At 36.9% G+C, this 24,712-nt stretch overlaps 1 protein-coding gene across 30 annotated transcripts in view; it reads left to right on the top strand.

Moving 5' to 3' along the window:
* Nucleotides 1–24,712, top strand: part of LOC136851982 (broad-complex core protein isoforms 1/2/3/4/5-like) — a 111,116-nt gene that overhangs the window by 17,316 nt on the left and 69,088 nt on the right. For 2 of the 30 annotated variants that reach the window (XM_067126384.1, XM_067126386.1), the window contains exon 5: nucleotides 19,433–20,840. The exons of the other annotated variants lie outside the window; for them this stretch is intronic. In XM_067126384.1, the coding sequence (XP_066982485.1) occupies nucleotides 19,433–19,930 (498 nt within the window). In that variant the 3' untranslated portion in view covers nucleotides 19,931–20,840. Of the gene's footprint in view, nucleotides 1–19,432; nucleotides 20,841–24,712 lie in introns of those variants that run through there. 30 annotated transcript variants of the gene reach the window in all.

The following is a 24,712-nucleotide window of genomic DNA, read 5'->3' as shown; positions in this document are numbered from 1 at the left end:
GTTCCTGAGCTATTCTGTCAACAAGGGCTCTCGTGAATCTTCCATTCCTTAGTGATCATTACAACAGCAAGATCTTCCAGTTAAATTGCAGTTCTGGTTGTGTGAGTGATGGGGGTTGGATGAAAAACAAACTTCTTAAATAATAAGATTAGTTTTTTCATACAAATAAACCCATCACTTATATATGGAATTCACTCCTCCTAGGACTTCAGTTTCACATTTTTATCCAGATTCCGTGAAGTGACTCCAGTGATTGATAACTGAAGGTTTGAAGTGTCAGTTGCGCAGTATTTGACTCTACTGTTGCTATGCTCTGGACCAAAGTTTGTAGTTTCTCGGGACATTTGAAGACCATTAGTGTTGGTTGTAAGAGTGATGGGCTTGTATAAATATAACTTGGTATTCAAAAAAATTCCATTTTGATACCTGTGTATTGTATAGTAAAGAGTTGTAGTGTATTAGTATGGTTTGAAAAAATGATTGTAGATGAAGAGCGCAAGGTGAGAACTAGTTTGCAGGATGTGTCTGTGGTTACATGATGTGGTCCACCATTGAAGTTTAGCAAGAGGCATTCAGAACTGTTAGTGTTGCTGGTATTAGTGGGGTACATTATTGATCACTATTAAATATCATGGACATTATAATGGTCAGTGTTTTATTTTACTGTGCCAGCAAATGAAAAATAGATTTTGGGGTCTTGCCGCAGAATGAATTTAGAATATAATATTACCAGTTCAGAAACTAAAATGTTGAATTGAAATTTCGAATATAATATTACCAGTTCATTAACTAAAATGTTGACATGCTTTAAGGGGTCAGTTTTTAAGTATTTAAGGAAAGTCTTCAGATAAATTTGTAAGTAAATTTTCAAGTATGTATGTAATGCATTGCACGGTTCATGGTTGTCTTGTTAAGCAGTATTACAGTACTGTATGTGTACAATTGTCCCTCAAAATTCACGGGTTTCAGTTTTGCACACATCATTAATTGTGGATCAGTCATCAATAATTAAATGAGTTATTTTAGGAGTTTTGTGGTTTTCTGTGCACACCTGCAGATGAGAGAACGAAAATACGGTAGTCAGCAGGGCGCAAATGCTTAAAATGTGTATGCATTCGTTAATTTGGTCTGTAAAATATACATACATCTAGCTTAAAAATTTTAAAAACAAATCATAGATGATGAGTTGATGACAGCAGTTGCGACAAAATGTAAACCAAACGGGAGGGATTGATCCAGGACTATTCAGTGAAAGGCAAGGTCACAACCACCTGAACCACAAAGGTTATACAAGGAGTTGAACTTAAGTATGTATACTCTGTACCTGGGCAGGCTGCACACCAGCATGCCAGTGAATTTTGCCGTACTTCCTTACCTTCCAGTTACTAAGTTGATAGCATTCCATTCAGTACTTAGGTTCCAGTATCTTTATGGCTTGTTGTTCAGGAGGACCTTTTGCCTTTCAGTTGAAAGTCATGGGATTGATCCGATTGATTTAAAAAACTTTGTATCGCACATGATTGTATGATATCTAATGCGAGGTGATGTTGCAATTCATATTCACCTAAAACAAATTGTGATTGATAATGAAGTAGGTCTGATTTATAGTTTACCTGTAAATTTACCTATGAATTACGCACAAATAAATGATAACTATTAGAAATATTTTACAACAGTTGCATCAATATTATTTGGCATGGTATACACAAATTTGCAGTGTATCACTAAATAATGTTGGTATATATATTTTGTAAAATATCTTTGATAGTCCAAATTTTCTTATTAATGATATAATTTATGGTGGTGAACAGTAAAATCTGTTGGAAACACGAATCTTATGTTATTTTACCTTACATCTTTGTGTTACTGCTTAGGCCGATGGTCTCCTATTAAGGGAAAAGTGACGGAAAAGCAATGATTAATGCCTAAAAAATCCATTGACACAAGCTCCTGGTCAGTTGAAAACAAGAAATATATCACTCATAAAAATATGTTGGCTGAAGAGCCTCTTTTAAGCATGCAATATATTGAAGGTGATAGCTGCATCAACTGCATATGATTTATATAGATTTTTCTCTGTCGTACTGATGATTGTATTTTCGGGGTTACTGCATTCTGCCAGTAACTAGCTGATGTTTGTCATTCATGGAGAGGAAAGCAGTTGCAAATTTGGGTTGTTTTATGTCGGACGAATGCAGTACAGTTAAACCCCCCCTGTATTTGCAGTCTCACTATTCATGGGCTCAAGTATTCACCGATTTCTCTGTGGAACATATCTACCCATTATTCGTTTAAAATTCGCCCAGCCGCAGTATTTTTCACAGAAATATTCACTGATTACTGTATTTTCATATTTTTATGACTAAATGAACTTTTTGTAATAAAACTATGAAAATACTGAGGTATAAGCATTTTTATAGGGTTTTTTCATGTTTAAACTATCAAAATAGGCAGTTCTAAGTGTTTTTAGAGGGGTGTTAAGTCTTCGTGGATTTTAGCTATCCCCCGCAAATATGGGGAGTTTACTGCATATCAGTTACAGAGTAACAATGGCGGTTAGCTGTAACTGAAATTTTTTGAAGTTCATATTCCGTGGAGTTGTCCTTCTTCAGGAGAAATCTTCATCAGCGTTGACCTAGGCAGTGTTTCACTCAGGCTGCGGTGAGCTTGATCACGTCAAAAGACAGGCGAAGACTCATTCATGGTGGAATCTGGCCCTTTATATACGAGATGGTCAGCAGGGGGTCAAATGTATGCTAACCACTGGTTGGCTGAGGAGGAAATGAATGCCGTTGATTAACAGCAGTGAGACCATGAACCATAAGTTTTTGGCCTACGAGGAAATCTTACCAGCTAATCAACGGTGTGCTTTTCCTCCTCAGCCAATCAGCGGTTAGCACACATTTGACTCCCTGCTGACCATCTCATATATAATAAGCAAAGCTCACCATGAATGACAGTCTTCTCCTGTCTTATGGCTTGATCATGCTGAGTGGGGCCTGAGTGAAACATGGCCTAGATCAGCACTGATGAAGATTTTCTCCTGAAGAACAAATTCACAGAGGATGAACCCCAGATTTCAGTTAGCATTATTGTTACTCAGTAACTGATGTGGTGTATTCGTCTGAAATAAAATCACCCAAATTTGCAACTGCTTTCCTCTCCAAGAATGGCAAACGTTAGTGAGTTACACGCAAAATGCAATAGCTGAAAAAAAAAAAGACCAGAAAGATAGGGAAGGCTGATGTATCTGTCACTTTCAACCTGAAAAATCATTGATAAGTAAGTGCCAAGTCTGAAAAACCTGTGAACCACCCACCATTACTGAGAGCGTGGTGACCCCAAGAAACTAATAAGCTGTGTGGCTCAGAAATCTGCATTTTTTTTTTTTTACTTTTAGTTTAAAAAATTTCAACCAACATACTCTCAGTTAATCTTGTATTGTATTATATATAATTTAATATTGATCTTAACACCTACAACTACTTTCCTTTAATATATATCAGTTTGCTAGCATTATTGCTCCACTGTCATTTTTATTATTACTGTAAGTATAATCAGCAATATTGAAAGAGTTACTTGCATTGAATTAGTGTCAGTACATATATACATAACAGGTAGTATTACTGTCAGCCAATGTAACTCACAAGTGGAAACCTTTGGAGAGCTGATTGACCAGGCCATATGCATAGACACTTGATGTAGCAAGATGATTTGCACCAGTGTTAAAAACTGTGTGAATACATAATAAAAAAGAAGGGCTTTGATGTTGCCTGCTGTAAAAAGATGGCACTGGTAGAAACTGTCAAAGACCTGGTTATTTTCCACAAGGGTAAACATGAAATAATGAAGGTATTTCCTTTTAAAAATAGGGCTTAAAAAATTTTTCCTCAAAGACAATGGGGTGGCAATGACAACCTGTCCCTATAGTTCCGAGAATGCTAGTGAAAGCACTAACCCACACGTTAGTTAAGTTTAAGCACTAACCCACACGTTAGTTAAGTTTAAGCACTAACCCGCATGTTAGTAAGTTTCCAAAATAGATTAATCAGAAACAGGCACAATAGTTAACAAAGACAACTTTGTAACCACTGACCACACCACATCTTTGTTACCCTCACGGACTATACCTGGGAAAAATTGCGTTTTAGATTTCACTTGATACATACGAGGCTATTATTATACTTCCCACCTATGCACCATCTACCAACACCACAGCCACATAAGCTTCCATTTGTTGTGCAATATCAACAAAGGCAAGTACGTATATTGTCAGAGGGTCATAAAAATTGCATAAGGTTCAGGCACACACTCACTCACTCTTTGTTTGCCTTATGCCCTCATACTTACCCTTTTCCTCCCCCTCCTCATCCTTTTTCTCCTCCTCAACCCACAATCCTCATAATTCCCTCTTGCCTCCCCTTGGTCATCATCAAAGCAGTCTTCTCCTCCTCCCCCTCCTCTCAGTATCATGACAAAGTTAAGTACACCTTAGTGTTACCAGACCACTGAGCTGATTAACAGCTCTCCTAGGGCTGGCCCGAAGGATTAGACTTATTTTTACGTGGCTAAGAACAAATTGGTTACCTAGCAACGGGACCTACAGCTTATTGTTGAATCCGAACCACATTATAGCGAGAAATGAGTTCCTATCACCAGAAATAAATTCCTCTGATTCCTCATTAGCCGGCCGAGGAATCAAACTCGGGCCCAGCGAGTGCTAGGCGACAACTCTACTGACTCGCCCAATGAGGAACTTAGAAGAGCAGCAGTGACAAAGGAACATCAACACCTAGTGGTACCACATCTACTACCCACAAGCCATTCAGACCCCCTTGAGAAATTTTCCAACATTCGCTCCCAACCTGCTCATGCCTTCTTCCCTGCCCCTAACCTGCTTGTGTGGCCCGCCACCATCACAACTACCCCTTCTGGTCCCTTACCCACCCCTGTAACACCCTTCCATGTGCACATGCAACACCACTTTGCAGCACCTCATGGCAGTGCTATTAGACATAGTAATGGTAACTAGGAGCAGCTCAGCCCCAACTCCTTGTTATTTGCGGGATTGCAAAAATACCTGATTTGAATTACGGTTTACAGAAAAGAAAATTGATGTACCTTTCCTTCACTGAGAGCCACCTGTATGTAATGGCAAAAGAGGCTTAATTCTTCATGGAATGTTATTCGTACAATGTCAGATTGTGTTGACTGACAAAAATTTGTGGTCATTTTTTATTTTAGACAAAACTATATGCGTAGAGAATATTAAATACAAAGAACACCATATGCTTTTTTCCATGCAATCCATGTGATAGAACTAAATTACCATCTTGTAGCATATTGCTCCAGCTGCATTTTAGCATAGATTATCTCCTTTCTGCCATTAGACCAGTCCCAGGAACATAGTCAGAAATTAGCTTGACTCCCACATCCAGACGTAATGATACAGGCAGTCCCCGGTTATCGGTGGCCCCAGTTATCGGGGATCTGGATTAATGGCACTTGTCTAGTGACGACGATAACTGGATTTTTGGCACCAATATGCGCCAATCTCTGCTCATCCCCACTTGACAGCAGCGCAGATCCCCGGTTGTTGGCGGCGATAATCGCTGTTATTGCCGATTTTCAGTTATCGTCACACTGTCGGGAACGGAACTCCTGCCGATAACCAGGGACTGCCTATACTGTGTGACTTTCAATTTTCTAATGCAACATGGAGAGGAGAAGTTAGGGTCTCATTGCATGAATTGCCCAAAACTGTGATACTAAACTGCTTGTGTGGCTTTAAATCGAGGATTCCTTCAATCAGCTAATTGGCGTGAATTACTAAGTAACAGATCAGACACTGAAATCCTCCAAGTTATATCAAAGATGTATGAAACATTAGACAAACTGGCTTATTTATAAGATTCCTCCAAGAAGGATACACTGTAAAATCTGGAGAGACCATTAAATTTGATTTGAACAGAAGTAGAAACTGAAAACTTCAAGGTTTACTACCAAACTCTGATCAAGCCCTGAGAATAATAGCTGAAGTACTTAAGATTGAACAACAAAGTTAAAAAAAAAAAATATGGCATTTGAGAATGTGAGAAATGCCCCAAAGTAGTTGTGTCCTTATAAGCATGCAAACATCAAAAAGTGAGTACTTAGTAGAATTGGCCCTCTGAAAGTAAATGATCCCTTATCATATCATGTGAACAAATTTGTGAGTGCTTTTCCGAGCAATACTTATCCTTATGTTCTGACCCAGTCTTCTTCAACCAAAGTGGTAATAGAGATCTGAGAAAATCATAAGGAAAGCAGTTGTTAAATGTCTGACTGGTAATGATCTTCCCATCAACCAAAATGACTTTATATTGGAGAGATCTCAGGTATCACAGGTAATTAGCCAAACACAGTATATAATCAGGGCCCTAGAATCGGTCACCAAAATTGACACTGTTTTGTTTTGAGAACGATCTCAACAATATTTATTTCACTTTGAGAAAAGTTTGAACACTGTGCTAATATCACTTCACAGTATTAAGATGACAAGACTAAATGGTGTAGCAGAGTTCCTTACCATTGCATGTGTTTGTACAAAGTTCTTTGCAGAACATTGCATTATTATAGCCTGTTACAGCAAAGCCCCATTTATCTGATATTTCTTTTGCAGTACCTTAAGATTATAATCAGCCAAAATTGAAGTAGATAAATATGAAATAACAATGACAATTCTTGAGAAGAAAATAGGATTAAGAAGTGACTTGGTAAAAATGTTGTCTTTAACTACAACAGTTATGTTTTCTCTGCTATTCAGGCACAACTGTTCTCTCGTTAGTTATTCCGTATACAGTGGTCACCATGTGGTTCTTCTCTTAAGTGCTTAGGCCATCAAGATCTGCATGCCTTTACTTCACCTTGTCTTGTATGGGCCCTCAGCTATATAATTTTGAACTAGAATCACTCCCTTCCTGCTTAACATAAGGAGAGGGACTGCTTACTAAGTCCTGCAGCCCGGACCAGTCAGATGCAGCGAACGAGATACCGACTGTAACCCCTACCGATATTTAGTAGACGACTTGTAAACGGTGAAACTTACTGTCTGCCGAAAATATATGGGTGGGTTACTTAACAAGCACCACTAATTGCTTGTTAGATTTTGGGTCTAGATCCAGTATATGAGATACCAGATGAAACTAATATATAATATACCCTTGGAGTCTCCTGATTATAGAATGACCAGTGACAGACACACTAGAGGGTGGGTTCCCCCTGACAGACACACTGAAAAGGGGGTGTTAATTGGATCTAGATCCAACTTAGGAGATACCAAGTAAAATTTGCACTACAATAGCACTGCACATCCTAGAATACTATGGTGGTAATGACAGACATTTTAATGGGTGGTTACCCCATGACAGACACACCCTAACGGGTGGGGAGAGGGAAGGGCAAGCCCTGATAATTAATTATATAGACTACGTACAGTAGGCTGCTATTCACCAGTAATATACGTTATCGTGATATATTAATAAATCTTTTTTCTCCTTTCCATATACTTTGTATTTATTTTATACGAATATTATTTGTTTGTTTCATATAAATAACATTCATCTGTAGGCTTTTAATAATTCGGTCACATTATTTTGTCAAGCAAGCAACTGACTGCAGTTACATTACTCGCGTTATGTTATCTTTGTTTACGAGATGAACATTAAAGCAGAATGTAAGTTCTTATTATTCGATTTATTGCTATAAAATGTCTATGTACATAACGCTTGTTAAATAGAGTAATACGCAACTATTGAATAGACAGTAATGCATATGTAAGATATACGCTGTAGTCAGAGTACAAATCATAATAATTGCACTATCGCCTACTCAGCCTGTTTTATCGAAGTAGGAATACCTTCTTTTGGTTTCAGCTGACTTGTATACTAATGAACTCGTGGATACATCTAAGTTGTGTATTATCAGTTTTAGGAATGAATATCGTTATTACCATAATCGATTTTTTTTTTTTTTTTTGGCTGGCATAGAACTCGTCAAGCATGATACACCTGGCTGAGGAAGGACACAGATGGTCTTTATTTCATAAAAAATCAATTTCTCCACACACAAAGTTATTCCGAACATTTCCATTCTCTCGAGAAGATTATGAATAAATATAAGAGCAGACTAGACCAAAAAATTAATCGCCTAACACAAATGTAAAGAAAACAAGGGAAATGAAAAATGAGAACATAAACAAGTCAGGGAAGTTAGCCTACTCTGCTTACTGGAGGTCTTGCACGCAGCTGACAGATTTGCGCATTCTGTTGTCCGATTTTTATGACTGCGTTGGAGACGGATTATAAATCATATTAGCAGTGGTAAATACACTGAGCAGATGTGAGAATGTAATATGATGTTAGTGACTGCCTACAGGATATAACGAAGAGTGAAAAAAAATATATCGCTAGGGAGAAAGTTAAATGAATAATGGTCGTCAAAGCCAGCATCGATAGCATGTATCGAAACACATTGCATAGGCTGGCTGTGGTGCGTGCCGGCGGGAAGTTATGCAGATTAAAAAGGTAGATGGGGTAGGGTAATAGTGGGAGAAAAAGGAAAAATCATGTGTTATCCCATTGTATTCGTTTGTATTCCTGGTAGGCCTATAACTTATAATAGGATAATAGGTTTATGTAAAAAGTTTGTCCATCTCATGCTGGATCATATCAGGGTTGTATCGACATTAATGTATCATATATTCTTTACTTTTAATTTTGCACATGCAGGTTCATAGACCAGTTTTGTATTATAATGCAATCTGTTTGGAACTAACTGGCATTCTGCAAATGACCAGTTCATGACTTATTAATGTTTATGTTGGGATGTGGAGATGTTCATTGCAGTGACGCTGCCAAGAACAAAATTGATGACTGGTCTTAAGTCACTGTTACTGCAAGGAGAGTCAAATATCATAAGTCTAAGGAAGGCTGCAGATCAATATTAGAAGCTGCTCAAAAAAAAAAAAATTACCATCGTAAATATATTAAGGCTTCAGAAATATTCCATAAAGTAGAGCAAAAATCAGTGAAACATATCCATGCAGAAATTTTCCGGATCATCTGCGACTATGTGCAGCACCATGTGATTGATAAAAAGGAAGTAATTCTGTCAACATCCCTGTTTGATTTATATGCTATAGAGTTCATGTCCAGGAGTGGTTCTCAAGAAGACATTGATTGGTACACTGTTTATTCACTGCTATGTAAAATTAAAGAGGCCTATTCGAAAGAGACACGTACATTATGTATTACTTAATAGTCGGGTAGGAAATCTCATTCATAGCTCATCCATGTCTGAGCCAGATGGTAGAGCAGCATTTGTTGACAAACACCAGTCATTCAAGCAGTATGAACAAGTACGTGCTGTTGCTATGTATCTACGTAGCATTATCCTATCTATGCCTCAATCCAAATCTCCTAGTCCAACATCAGTTCATACTCTGACACAGACTTCCCCAATGCTTCCAGAACCACTAGGATTCTTTTTTCGAACACTTTATTGTGGTCTTCTTTCAGACACTAATCTGGTTCGTAAGGAAAATATTGAATGACGAGTGATGTCAAGTGCATCTGACGCTGTGTTTATTACATCAAGAGGTTGAGTGCGCCCCTTCACTTAATAAAAGGAGATTAAGAGGTGCAGATAATGATACTAGATTTACAATCACCGGACGAGAACAAATTCCAAGACAAAGAGGCTCCCAGTTATTGACAAATGGAAATTTCAAAGATGAACCAGCAAAATTCCTTCTCGTGGAATGGTGTAAGAATCACTATGGTCCAATCATTGGAGGTAAGATTTTAGTAGTGTCACATGGTGGTTACTGCTTGAAGTGTTCCTTTAACAGTGAACAAGAGTATATGATCACTGATCAACCAGAAAATCTCCAAGGTTGTCATGAGGAGGCAGGAACTTTGGTTGCCCTTCGTGTATCCAAAGTGCATGGGAATATAATTGTTAGAGGTTCAGATACTGACATTGTAGTAATTCTATTAGGTTTACTGGGAAAGGTGAGCGAAGAAGAGCAAGAAAAGCGAAGTTATCATAATGGACTGTGGATATGGAAACAATCGCAGATATATGAACATCAATGAGCTGTTTCATGTTTTGGAATTAAAAAGAGCTGGAATATCCAGCATTCCACGCCTTCACAGGCTCAGAAATCACAGCAGCATTTTACAGGAAAGGAAAAATCAGACCATTTAACATCATGGCAAACAATGAAACAGGAAAATTTGTACAAAGTTTTCCAGGACCTCTCATCCACTCAGGATCCAGATGTAGAGTCTTTGTCTTCCTTTGTATGTGCTCTTTATGGCCATCCACACCTTAGTGACCTTAACGAAGCCAGGTATGTCATGTTCAGTAAAATGACTGGATCTGTTAAACAAGAAATCCTCTAGCGAATGTGAAGCATATCAGCTGTGCACTCCTGTCACCTCCTACCGCAACTCTCAAAAGGAAAATTCAGCGTGTTCAGTATCGTAGCATTCTTTGGGACCGAGCCAATAAGCAAAATCCCGGTCATGGATTAGTCCCAACTCAGTTTAGTTGGAATAAAGATGATCGAGCTTTTATTCCAGAATGGTTTGAGGGAAGCTCGTTGCCAATGGTCCTCATCCAGAACACTACTAATGTGGCAGAAACTGATACCTGCACTGATATTGATCATGATGAAAGTGATGACCAATGGACAGAGGATGGAAGTGCAAGTGATGATGGCACATATTAAATACAGATATTTTCAAGATGTATTTTTCCAGATTTTTATCATGATGATGCCATGATAATATAAGTATAAATACATCATGAACGTTATAGGTTTTGATGCGTAATTTGTATTTATTTATTTTATTTTACTTTTACAAAGCAGTGGACAGTAATAACTGGTAATGAAATTTGTTTGTTATATGTTAATCTGAGGTAAATGTATATGACTATTTTTTTTTGTGTATACCTTTAATGATATTGTGCACATATTTATTTGCATTATACATTTGTTTACACTTTCTAAAAGAGATCGTTATCAAATGTTACAGATTTCTTATTTTCCTACATGTTAATCCGTAATACATTTGAAAGTACCATCAAGTTGGTATGTACTGTTATGAATAAATACTGTTTATTATTCCCATTTCTATGTGGAAGTGAGACAAACATCTTGAAATGCAGAAATTTATTTGGTATATATACTGTTATGAATAATCATAGACTTTTTATTCTTCCTCTTTTATATTCGAGTGAGACAGACAAACTTGAAATGTAGACATTCAGTAAGGCATTTTGTTTTATAAATTTTTTACTGTGGTTAAAATATGAGATTATACACTTACACATGTAAATATGGACAGATTGTTTTCATGAATGATTTATATTTATTTTCAAATAGAATTGGTCAGTAAGTGTTAAGGAAACGTATTTGTGCTATTAATTAAATCAGTGGGTAAGGCATAAGAAACTATAATACCTTCATGTATGTTAAATCTGCAGTGAACGTGTATAGGAGCACTTGTGTCGATATTATGCTCAAAGTTCATATGTTAGTTTTTTCCACTTTCTTTTTCAAGAATATTTTCATTAAATGTTGCTGATAAATGATTTTCCAAGGTCAGATTTCTGACAATACAACAGTACTTGCAAAATGCACACATCGCATACAAGTTTGTTTTTCCCTTTCTTTTTCAAAAGTAATTCCAATAAATATTACGGGTGCCTGATTCTTCCAAAGCAAACCTCTGACAATGCAGTGGAACTGTGCTTGTACGTATGTACATAACATACAAATAATTTTATTTGTGATTTTTTGTTTTTGAGAATCAGATATAAGTGATTGTTGTAATGGGGCTATAGTTAGTACTTGGATGTAAGGTATATTTCGTTAATAGTGATTATATCTTGGGAGTTTTCTTGCATGGTGGAGACGTACATCCGAAATATGTTCGAAGTCACTGGACCTAGTATAGCCTATGTGAATAATTAATCATATGAAATATTTTTGCCTTTTAAATTTTATCTGGCTCACGAATTGCAGAAAATTGCCATTTTCTCGTTGAATACTTTTAATATTAATATCGCCTAAGATACATATAGAATCATTTCAAGGTGCCCCATCTCTCACCTCCAATCGTTGGTTATGTCTGTCCGGGGGTAACCACCCATTAAAATGTCTGTCATGACCACCATAGTACTCTAGGATGTGCCGTGCTATTGTAGTACAAATTTTACTTGATATCTCCTAAGTTGGATCTAGATCCAATTAACCCCCCTTTTCAGTGTGTCTGTCAGGGGGAACCCACCCTCAAGTATGTCTTGTCAGGGGGAACCCACCCTCTAGTGTGTCTGTCACTGGTCATTCTATGATCAGGAAAGTCTAAGGATATATATATATTAGTTTCATCTGGTATCTCATATACTGGATCTAGACCCAAAATCTAACAAGCAGTTAGTGGTGCTTGTTAAGTAAGCCACCCATATATTTTCAGCAGACGGTCAGTTTCACTGTTTACAAGTCTACTACTAAATATCGGTAGGGGTTACAGTTGGTATCTCGTTCGTTGGATCTGAATGGTCCAGGCTGCCGCTCTATGCATGACTGATCCTTGAGGTTCGCAAGAGATATCCCATCATTTAAGTATACGAGGCTTAGGTCTGTAGAGGAATGGGTTTTATAAGTGTGATCATTATTTTTTCGTGTTAACTGATGAGAAACTGACTTACCAGAAGTCTAGCAGTCTCTTTTGATTTCATCCATTTTTAGTACTTTCATCTTTTTCTTTGCTGTGAATGCCAGCTTCACAATCCACAATGTTGTCTGATTATTAGAAATGCTTTTCATGACAATTTTTGGATGTTAATTTCCATTAGGTAGCCCAAAACATGCTGCTGATCAAATAGGCAAACCTCTCAAGTATTTAGTCACTTGCTAATACAATACCAGTCAGGAATGATTGTTTATGATCATCATTCTGGCATGTATAAGATCAAAAATATAAACTTGCTATAAAGATTCACATGATAGATATCTAAGGTGACCTGAATATTGCCTGAGGGTTTCTTTGGATATCAGACAAGGTCAGTCTCTTAAGAGCACCCTTTCTCTCTGGTTGAGAGAGCCCAATAGTGAATGTCATGTGAAAATGATGTAGAATGTCATGTGAAAATAGTACATCAAGAAACTTGTCATTATAAGTACTAGCGAAACATTTTTGTTTTGGCAAGTTGGACATCTGGTTAATCAGAGTATTTCATCAGTGCACAGCAAAATCCATAACTTGCATAAAACGTGTATTACTCAACACAGCAGAAGAGAATGCAGGAGATGTAGTGCATTTTGAGGTGGTGTGACCATAAAGTATCTTTGGTTAAGCGTTTATAGTGATTGATGAAAATTGCGGTTACAGGCTGTCCTTGGTTATCGGCAACCCAGTCTTACAGCGCTTGTATAGGGATGAATATTGGCAAATTTGGCACTGATACATACCTAACAGAGGCGCTGATCTCCAGTTATTGGCGCCAATACCCGGTTATCAGCGCCAGTTCTCGGTTATCAGTGCCAATAAGCGCCAAAATCAGCAATTTTCGGTTATCAGCAATTTTCGTGTATTGTCAGACCGCCAATAACTGGGGATTTCTTGTACTTTGTTTCTGCTGGTTATCTTAGGACGTAAAAAAAAAATGCAGACGTCAAGTTTTTTGTCTTCATGTTGTTTTTAGAAAAGGAAATTGCTTCAAAACGTTAGATTATTGCGTAAGGTTTGGTAAAAGTTAAAAGAGAGACTAAAGGCAAACTATGCTTTCTTAGTTTTAGAATGAACTTAGAAATGAATTTGGGGGGAGCCAGTGTACTAGTTACCACCTGTGACTGAGTACTATCTTTTGTCAGTAGCATCCATTACAGTGGACTGGTGAGCCATATTTTGAGCACTTGTCAACACAACTGGTCCTTGCAAGAGCTGATTTAAGTTCTAATTAGGTATTTTATATATAGCGCATTTTGCCTTACAGCTTCCATTGGCAATTTATTGGGATTTGAATTTTTGACATTGCTTAGTTGCATAAAGGTATCCTGTGCTGAATTTTAATAATTGGTTAGAGACTTACTAATGATAATAGAATTAAAGGGCATAGGATAAAGGTGGAGGGTTTTTAGACCCCAAAAAACGGGCAAATGTTTTTGTAGGGGGGTAGCATGCCAGAGTTGCACTTTTGCAAAATCAAATTAACTAGAAAAGAATTGAATGCTTAAATTAACTAACTAGAAGATGCGATGGTTTTGGGTGGTTATGGACTGCACGTGAAAGAGTGTTGCATGCAGAGTGAGAGAACAAAAGATAATGGAGTTTACTGTTGACCTTAAGTGCTTTTGGTTCTGCGCTGAAAGATATTCAGTACTGCAATGGTAAAAAGATTGTAATATCAGAATTTTTCATCCTGACTTCATGAACCATATGTTGCCATATTTTCATTGATGTGTAATTCCAGTGTCACCAAATTAACTTAGTTAAAATAATAAAAGTTCATGCTCATGTGCTATCATACTGGTCAAATTAAGAAAAATTCCTACTGCTCAAGTGCTGTTATACTGGAACTTCATAGTCAGATGATTGGGTTTCTTGGGATTGCCTTTAATATACAGCAAGTACCTGTATTTCATTGTATACAATTCATGAAATAGGTATAATGCCAGGATTTGTTCTGCAGCACTAAACCTCATTACAGGCAGTCTCTGCTTACCGGCAACATCAGTTAATGGCTATCCAGTTAACAGCGCTGTTAAGCTGGTTGTTAGTGCTATTATCGCTAATTTTCAGTTAGCGGCACTCGGTCGGGAACAGAACCCCCGCCATTAACTGGGGACTGCCTACATACTTTTGGACAGGGAGACATAGATCTTCCCACTGGAGTGATTACAAAATGTTGAGGCCTGCAAGGCACTTAGTCATTTGGAGAGATTGTCTATGGTTCATCATTTTACCATGACCCTGAACAACAAAGGTCGATGTGATCCCAGTGCAGCTCAGCCGAAGGATAGGTATAATGCATTAACAGGGGTATAGCCTAGATGTGCACCCATTTCCATCCTTTGGAATGCTTTGGCAGGCCCTGGTAAAACTTCAGGAATTTACCAACACCAGGATGATTTTGATAACTCCCCAGTAACCTCAGCAGGATTGGTTCATGGACTGTGAGTTATTAACTTTTGTTCAAGAACACTACTGTGGTGGAAGAGATCACTTGAACAACTTCCCTGTCACTTGTTTTGTGATTATCTGGAGGTGTTACATCTTCATGTGTGGAGGTTATCCTGTTTAAAAGATTAATGAGGTACTTCATAGTCACAGCAACAACCATTGCAAGGTATTGCAAAATTTCAACAACTAACATTTACTTAAGAAAGTGGTTTAGGTTGGATACTTAGTGGGGTAAGATATATCTTGATCCAGTCAGTGCCACTAGCTAGATTTGCTTTTGCTGTCCTTTTGGATTATGAAAAATCACCTGTTTATTATTAAGGATTGTAGGGCAGCTCTCAGTTTCATGATTAGCACCTCATAGACTTGAGTGCCGACAAGAGGTTGACAGACTCAAGATATTTTGGGAGCTCAGTACTGCAAGTCCCCCACAGTCCCTGTTTTGGGATCTTGTGTTGATACTTCAGTGTACCTTAAAATCTCCCTATGAGCTGTTATATAAAGCTTCAAAATGGTATTTCTTTTGTTACTGGCTTTTCAGAAAGTGTTTGGGAATGACTCCAACAAGAGAATTGGTCCTCTTTGTTGGGACATCTTTTTACATGATATTGCCAAAACTGTGAGCCCAGGTACCATTGTATCTCCACAGAATCACTTGCAGTGAAGAAAACCTTAGAATTAAAGTTTACAGACTTCATAAGTAATTGAGGACATGTTCCAAATTTTTGGAGTAAGAGGCAGGGAAATTCAAAGCATCCGGGGTATTAAGTTGGGACTTGATAGGCAGGGCATTGTATGTGCAGTGGGAATGCTTCTGAATCTTGACTTAAGACTTTAGTTTAATTGGACTGGAATTACTATGTCCAAGGAAATAAGGCATTGTATTATTAATGTGTTTGTATGAAATACTTCCTTTTGTTATAAATGCAGTGTTTGGTATTTATATAAAAGACTGAGCTTTAAAAAGCTATTTCAGTACATTCAATTTCTAGCCAAGACAATTCTTTTGAGCAATTCCCAGTATTGTATGTGGTCATTATTTGTTTCGATGTTAATTTGTCGGAGTGATGTGATTTCAGGCTTGCTTTAGAGGAAAGTACAGACTCATCACCATTAAAGTAAAGTGTTGGAAAATATGCTGTTTATTTTCCTTTTTGTTTATAGATTTCTGTATGTGTGGCAATGGGTTATTTTTGGTATTTTATCTGCCAACACCTGAAGTAGTAAATTACCTTCAATCCTCCATGCTTGTCAGTACGGTGTGATGCATTTTTGACTTCATATATCAAAATTGTAGGTCCCAAAGGATTGTTCATTTTTGGCCACAGATGTGCTTCCAATGAATGCAGCAAAAAACTATATTGCACCTTTAATATCAAGACAACCATTTGTAAGATAGTTGCATAGTTTAATGGTTTACAGGTACTATACATAATTTTATAGTCAGCTTTGTATGAAGATGGGTAAAGTATCTTTGGTTATGCCATAATCTTTTGGTTAGCAGGGGAGACAGTGTGGGTTACTACATTTGTCCTTTTGGAAAACAGATTGGAGTCATTAAGGGATCATTTTTATTGCAAAGTAGGGTAGTTTTACCAGAATACTTGAGTGTAGTGTAATTTCTGTTCTCTTATGGGGCTGGCCTAAGGACATGGTCTTTAAAAGGGCAAAGTTTTTGAGCAAGAAATGGAAGTTGTGCATTGCAATCTTGAATGCAGTAGAATCTAAACTATATAGGCAGTGTAACCTCATAAAACACCTTGAAATTATTGGGGTGGTGTTGCAGGCACCACATTACGAGTGGTGCCAGTTCATTCAAGTCAGCGTTCCTTGGGCGTAGCCTGCACATTCCTGAATTGACAATCATACCTGAAGGGTTTAGGCTTGTTACTAAAATGACTTGTTACTAATTGGAACCAGTCTACGCAGACAACTAGATGCTTTGGTAGCCATTTGCATTGTGCAGTTATAATGTTGATGTGTAGTGAATCAAAGATACTTTAATGCTGACATATAAATCGTTTAATTTTTTGTACAGTACAGTATCTCCCATTTGGAAGATAGCAGACCCAATATTATATAGTGCAGTATAGGTTTACATATTTTGTATAGTTGCAGCATATGGTAACATTTCTTTTATTTGACTTACTGTATAAATATTAGGAGAATACAGAGGTGATGTAGTGAGTGATTGTCAATAAATAGTTTGCACCTCAAGTTATTGACTATAGACTGAAGTACTTGTGGTTTTTGGCGAGATTAGGGCACAGTATGCAATTTGCCCATAATTAATATAGGTTTTAATGTGAGGTGATTGCATTATGATTGCCTGTAAGTTTTTTGTATAGTTTTGTAGCCGCAGGTGAATTTTTTACTAAAATTTACAGTAGTTCTTTACCTTGTTAGGTTCTTATTTTAGTTCTTTTTCATCTAGCATTTACACCACTAAAATATAAACTGTGAAACACATGAATGGCAACACCCTTGATATATTTGTACTATAAACTTTCTTTTATTTTATGAAAAAAAATGAATGGCTAAATAGGCTAATTGAAGGTCAGGATTAAAATACCATTTTATAGATTGACCTCTAAACTTTTTATGGATGGGCAGGTCAGTACTGAAGTAAAATACATAATGTTCATTTTATATTGTATTTGATTTGTGCTTACCAGACAAGCATATTACTAACCGAAACATGCTAGCAAGTTTACTTAGTAAGAAGAGCAAAGACTGATGTTTCAAAGATTGTTGGTAGAAAGCGAGATTTAAAATATTCAGATGCCACTTACTGCACATTTAGAATGCAAGACACTTCTCTGCTACTTACAGTTATGCATGCACAGCTTTACAACCTTACTACAACATGTCTTATTTGTTTTAAACATTTTATGAGCAAATTGCAATACTTTTTATTCCTTTGGGTGCAGGGGGAGGGGGTTGCAGTTCAGTTTTACTGAAATTGGTGTTCCCAAAAGCTTTTAGAATGGTAATTAGTTTGTATAAAATTTACAAATCGCAATGTTAGAGCCTTTTTTTTATAATAATTTTATTGGAAGGCAGTTTAAACCAAATCGTAGAGCTGTGGTTCAAAGTTCATTATGGATGGTGGCAGTTCGGAAATAAGTAATGAAATGGCAACAGGAAAGCTTCACTATCAAGTTAGAAGAAGCTGGAAGCAAACGTTCGAAAAACTAACAGGTGTTATTTTGGGCTGCTGGAACAGCAAAGGTTCCTTTAGCTTTTTGTCAAGAAGTTATCCAAGTACTGATAAGCTGAGGTAGGTATTTGCTCTTCCTCCTGGCAATGGCTGATAGCATCCCAAAAGTAGACGGTTTTATTGACACTGCATACACACATACATATGCCCTTTATGCATAGTTTTATATACAGTATGGATAAAATGTGAACTGTATTTTTGCATTGTTCGTTTACTCAGTAGTACATGTTCAGATATTTAAGGAGAAATTAATTAATTGTCTGATGCATACCTCATTTGACAAAACTGAAAAATACTGTAGTAAATTTCTTGGTACAGTAACTTAAATATATACTTTCTAAATCTTTCTTACTTCTGTGGAGTCATTATTGTGTAACAGTTCTGTGAGGTATGCACTGTAATGTTTATTATATATAAGGTTTTCCAATTTTACTTCTTTGGAAGGAATTTCACTTAATCTCTCTCAAAATGCCGTAAGTTGGTTACCAGGTGTGTCGAGTAAGTTTGCAATCACTTCATTTATTGCTGTGCAGTAGTCAACAGTGAAATTCTTTCCTCTCATTTCTGTGATATATTTGTAGTTGGTGCAGGGAATGTTTTTGGTAATTTGTAGAGATGGACTCACAGGTCTCTTTTATATGAAATTTGAAATCTGGGAAGCTGGTGAAAGTTTGAATCAGTGAGATGAGTTAGGTAGGTAGGCCACAGTAGAGTTCTGGTTGGGTTTTCATTTTTTAATATTCTTGCTAGTGCATTATTTTGCAAGTGATGGCAAGTTGGAGTTTTGATATTTTTCCAGGGGAGGCGAGGTTTTTAGTATGTCTTAATTTTCGTTTAAGAAAAGTGTCCCCTCACCTTTTCCTTCCATATTTGCTTAAAAGAAAAAAAAAATACTGATACATAAACAAAAAAAAAACACCTGCACCCAAAACTAGATCAGAGAGTGGCCTGACACAAGATGTCTCTCTCCCTTTTCCAGTTGGACCAAAAATCCTTTGTGGCAGCTTCTTCCCTTGACCTTCTGGAGTCCCATAAGAGCTTTCTCTCTCTCTCAACTGCGTATCAACCCGGAACTCACTCATTTGACGGAACAGGAGGAGAAGGGAAAGGGTACCACTCCTCCGCAACAGCTTCCTCGCTAGTAGGAGTGCCCGCCAGGGCCTCCGATAGCTTCTTTGAGCATCCTCTCCTGAATAGGGGAAGGTACCGACAGGATAGGATCAGGGCACATCTCGGCGTGATACAGGCCGAGATGGCGTCCTTGGAGAGAGTTCTCGAGTCGGGAGTTCTCGGACCTCTCGAGATTGAAAACATTAGGAACAAAATAAACCAGCAGAAAACTTGCGCTGATGGTTTGCAAAAGGAGCTCGAGAGGCTTATCAGTGGACAGATGCGGCAAAGAAAGTTTCGCGAGCGAATGAAGAAGAAAATGGAGGAACACATTAAAAGCCAGTACGAAAGAAGTTCGACCTGTTGACTGTGAAACGCAGTGACACTGAAAATACGCAGGTACTACATCATGTTGTGATAAACAATAGCAGAGTTCTCGGTTTATTCAGTTTTGTAGTGAAGGTTCGTTGAGCTTTCTGTTATAGTGAATTCAGATGATTTTTAGCTCGACTGATTTTTCAGACGGATTTGAAAATAGAGGACAAAAAAATGCTGTGCAATGTAGTGTGGTGTGATCTAGTTTGTGTACAGTAGGGCATATAATGCCATCTTGAGATTTCAGTTGCTCCAAGAGTTATGATGAGAAATTGTGCCAATAACAAACTGCCATTGTACAGAATAGTACATACATCAGTCTGGTGATCAAATGCATCATCCATTCTGACAAAGCATAGAAGGCCAACTGCTTCCTTTCTACCACTCCCTTGTTATGAAGTATGTATTTTCAGTACTAAAATGATAGAAAATGATGTGTGTAGAAAATATGTGTTTCATCAGCTTCATTTATGTCGGACTTTGCTTTAGGTGTCCTGGGAGTTGAGAGGGCTTTCCGTAGATAGATATTTGTATTAAATGTAGTTTTTGTTTATGCAGCATGTTCAACGTGCTGAGGTGCCATAAAGCAAGTGTTTACCCGTTGAAATTAGAGAAACATATTGCATTGTGAAAATTGTACAAGTGACCTCGCAAAGTGTCTACAAAGTTTTAAGTATGTAAAGATAAAAATCACATTTACATTTTGAAAGCTCTCTTATGCTTTGAGTTCAATTTATTTGCAAGGTAATGTAAGTTTACCAGTACGTAGAGATTGTTAAATTTCTGTTCATTGACATATGTCTCCGTGTTAATAATATTTTATCAGTGCTTTTATATTTAAATAGGTAGAGTATTTGTTTTTATAGAAACAGTGCTATCAATAAAACATGGTATATAATTGTTGAAGTGGTTTGTGATCATTTCCTATGGTTTAATCAGTTTTCTTAAACATTTCATTAAATACACAAAATAACAAACTTAAGCAGATTGATACTGTATACTGTAATGCATTCACGCTACTTTTTCAGTCAGTTATGATGAGCAAATTTACTTCATTGGTGACGATGAGCAAATTGCCTGTTTAAAGTCAGCCATATTAGTGACATTCTTATGCTCTGTGGGAAATGTCAAAATGAAACTATTTTATGGCATAGGTCTTCATTTGAGTCTTGTCTGGTGGCTAGTGTTGTAATTTGTATTTCTGAAGGTGGATTACAGATTCATATTTTGTTGGAAATATGTCACGATTGCCGCACGTTTAAGATCAGTGTTACTTGAGCCAGGTGTGGTTGTTTAGTAACAGCTAATTTTCAATGGTAGAATTTTGGGGAGAGAATGCCTACAGGACGGCTCTTCCCATCTGTGTTGCTTGATTATCGTCTCTGAGGTCGTCAGCTTAGTCGTGTTGGTCACTTTGAAGTGGTTGTTGAAAGTGTCAGGTCTGTTTGTGGAATTGCATATGATGTTCCAGTTAGTTTCAGTTATGACTTGCATTAGGATTGCTGAACTGAATACAGTAGTAGCAGTACATCTTGATTCATTTACAGTGAGACCCAAAACTTTTCTAACTTTCAACATATCTGCGCAGGTTTATTAGAGACTGATGGCGTGCTCCATGATTTTAGTAGAGGTAATGTATCACTTAAGTATGAAATGCTTTTCAATCTTAACATCTTGCAGGAACAGTAGACTTGTTAGACCATATCAAATCTTTCTTTGCTAGAAAAAATGTATGCAGCTGTGGCTTTGCAAAGGAAAGGTTTACGCCTTCTCTTGAAGAGGAAAGGTTCAAGCATGGTAAAATTAATAAGTAAGAATGACCATCAGCAAATGCCACAGATGTCCTAATTTTTAAAAGCAAAATCTCAGTCCTATATAGTAGTCCTTATATAACATATCTAACAAAACATGCAAAAGCAATAAAATAATTTATAAAATGTGCCAAATATATAATAACATTGGAAATAATCAAAATTTCCATAATTGGTGTCCAGATGTGTCTTACTTTATAAAGTCGTCCCCCGACAATTCGTGGCTCAGGATTCGTGCAAAATTTTATGTTGGACACAACTCCAAGTAATTTGCGGAAAAATCACCTTTTCGCAGATTTTTTCGTGGACCATATCTTAAACTATTCGCTCATTTTCATTTTATTTTTGTGACTAAATACATTTTTTATGATAAATAATTTACTGATTTTCAAATAATATTAATGTTAACACAGCAAAATACCAATAAAATGTAATTTTTCTTTCTTAAAAAATGTTCGCCAAACAATGTACCAGTGTTACCCCTATCTACGTTAAAAGACAACAGTAAGGCTTGAATACTGTATAAAAGAAAATTTGCGTGCCTGATTGATGGGGGTAACTCACTTAGTTTTTCCCTTGGTAAGAGTAACAGTTGCAGGAGTGTTCATGCATAGCTTAAAGCTATACAGGCAGTCTGAGGTTATCGGTGATCTGGTTTCATGGCGTGATACATACCTAACAGAGTTGCTGATATCTGGTTATCGGTGCCGAAATTTGCAGATTTTCAGTTATTGGAGATTTTCGCTTATCGTCATGCCATCAGAACAGAACCCCTGCCGTTAACCGTTCACTGCCTGTATATTTTTAAGGTTAATGTTGTAAGATGATTGAAAGACACTAAACTGTTTAAGGATGATAGTTTAAGGTATGTTTGGTATTTTGAACTATTAAAATAGGCAGTCATAAGCAATTTTAGGATGATAGTTTAAGGTATATTTGTTGTTTGAACTATTAAAATAGGCTGTTATAAACGTTTTGAGAGGGGGGTCTCAAGTATTCGCGAATTTCAGCAATTTGTTGTGGTCCCTAACCCATAAATTCTGGGGTCCACCGTAGTTTATCTGAAATTTTTATTACCTTTGTTTTCTTTTTTTTATAGTTTCTTCTTTGCGTTTCCCTTTTTATTATTTATTCTTTAATAATCTCTTTTTCAGCGTAACAATCATCTTTCATAACATATACATTTCAGTTTCTTTTTCTGTAATTGGCTGCTTTCCTTATTTTTAGGTCCCTGGGCTTGTAGCATTATGCCTTTCCAAGTAGGGTTGCATCTTGGCTTGTAATAATAATATAATAATAATAAATAATAATAATAATAATGATAATGATCATACTAATAATAATCCTGTAAGGAAATTAAATGGGAATCCGACGTTATCTTTGAATAAAGACGCTGGATTATTAGCAATGTTCATTTTTGTATATTTCAAGCTTGCATTTTCATGCTGTGTAATGAAAAAATACTTGAGGAAAACGTACATTACATTAGGAGAGAGAGAGAGAGAGAGAGCATTGAAATATGGATAGAATTAATTGACTGAATCTCATGGTGTGCATGATACAAAAAATCACACAAAAGTGTTAAGTGAATGTAGACATCCGTAACATGCAGTATTTGCAGTATAAAAAATAGTAAAAAATGTGCCAAAGTTTCTTTGGCCCAGTTGAGTTTTCTGTACATCATATAAGGCCACTGAAAATAGATCTATCATTGGTGGTCTCAGTATAATGCTGTATGAGCCACGGCCCGTGAAACTAACCACGTCCCAGTGTGGCCTGTCCTATGTTGTTGCCAGACACACGATTATGGCTAACTTTGTAACAATAAATAAAATAAGAACTACTGGGGCTAGAGGTTTGCAAATTTGCTATGTTTTTGATGATTGGAGGGTGGATGATCATCATACCAATTTGCAGCCTTCTAGCCTCAGTAGTTTTTAAGATCTGAAGGCGGACAGAAAAAGTGCAGACGAACAGACAAAGCCAGCACAATAGTTTTCTTTTCTTTGTGAAAAGTTTTTCTCATCTTATCTTTGGACGTAATTCACTTTCGGGAGCAGAGGGGAACAAAAGCCTGTATATACTCTTCTCCCTTCCCCTCTAAAAACAGCTGGATGACCAGTTTTGCTATGAATGAGATGAGAAAAGTGGGAAACACAAAGGAATCGGTAAAATGAAGGTACTAAATGAATTGAATGAAACATGAATAAATGATGAGAGATTGGAAAAGACAAGTAAAAGTGTCTGTGATTGAAATTTAGAAGAAAAAAATCAACCCCTTATCCACTTCCTTACAACTGACACCTGGTAAGAACTAGGTACAAGAAGAAGATTGGAAATGAAGGCATGAAAGGAAAGAAGTAAAAATAGATGATATAGAAAGATGGAACAGAAAAAGTGATTTAAATGTCAGTAAGGAAGTGTTTTTGTTCTTTCTCTTTTGTCATTTGTTTAGTATTTATTTTTATTGAATTGCTAGTGTGTGTGTGTGTGTGTGTTGGAATTGAATATGAAGGCAAGAACACCTGGTGATATTAACACCTGCTAACTCAAGTGTGTATAAACAAAAGTAAGGCAGATCAGTTGGATCGAATGAATGATGTTCTCTCTCTCTCTCTCTCTCTCTCTCTCTCTCTCTCTCTCTCTCTCTCTCTCTCTCTCTCTCTCTCTCTCTCTCTCTCTCTCTCTCTCTTTTTAAGAACAAGTAAAGAGTTGTAACTTCCTTTTACTATTAGTACATAAGATTAATTAAGCTCATTAATATTTTTATCCCCTCAAAAAGTATAATGTTATCACAGGTACAAACATATCTGGCATAAAAAAAAAAATGACCAGCAGATTCCAAATTCATATTTCGGCCTAAAAAGCAATTAAAGATTAAACTGTACTATGATGGGTCTATTCCAGTCTTAGTAAACATCTGAATATGATAGACTGTGTATGTATGAGCATGAATAGACTTG

The sequence above is a fragment of the Macrobrachium rosenbergii genome, chromosome 24 (assembly GCF_040412425.1).
Source record: "Macrobrachium rosenbergii isolate ZJJX-2024 chromosome 24, ASM4041242v1, whole genome shotgun sequence".
Classification (NCBI taxonomy): Eukaryota; Metazoa; Arthropoda; class Malacostraca; order Decapoda; family Palaemonidae; genus Macrobrachium; species Macrobrachium rosenbergii.
The sequence above is the reverse complement of the archived record's forward strand: the minus strand, read 5'-3'. Positions and strand labels throughout refer to the sequence as shown.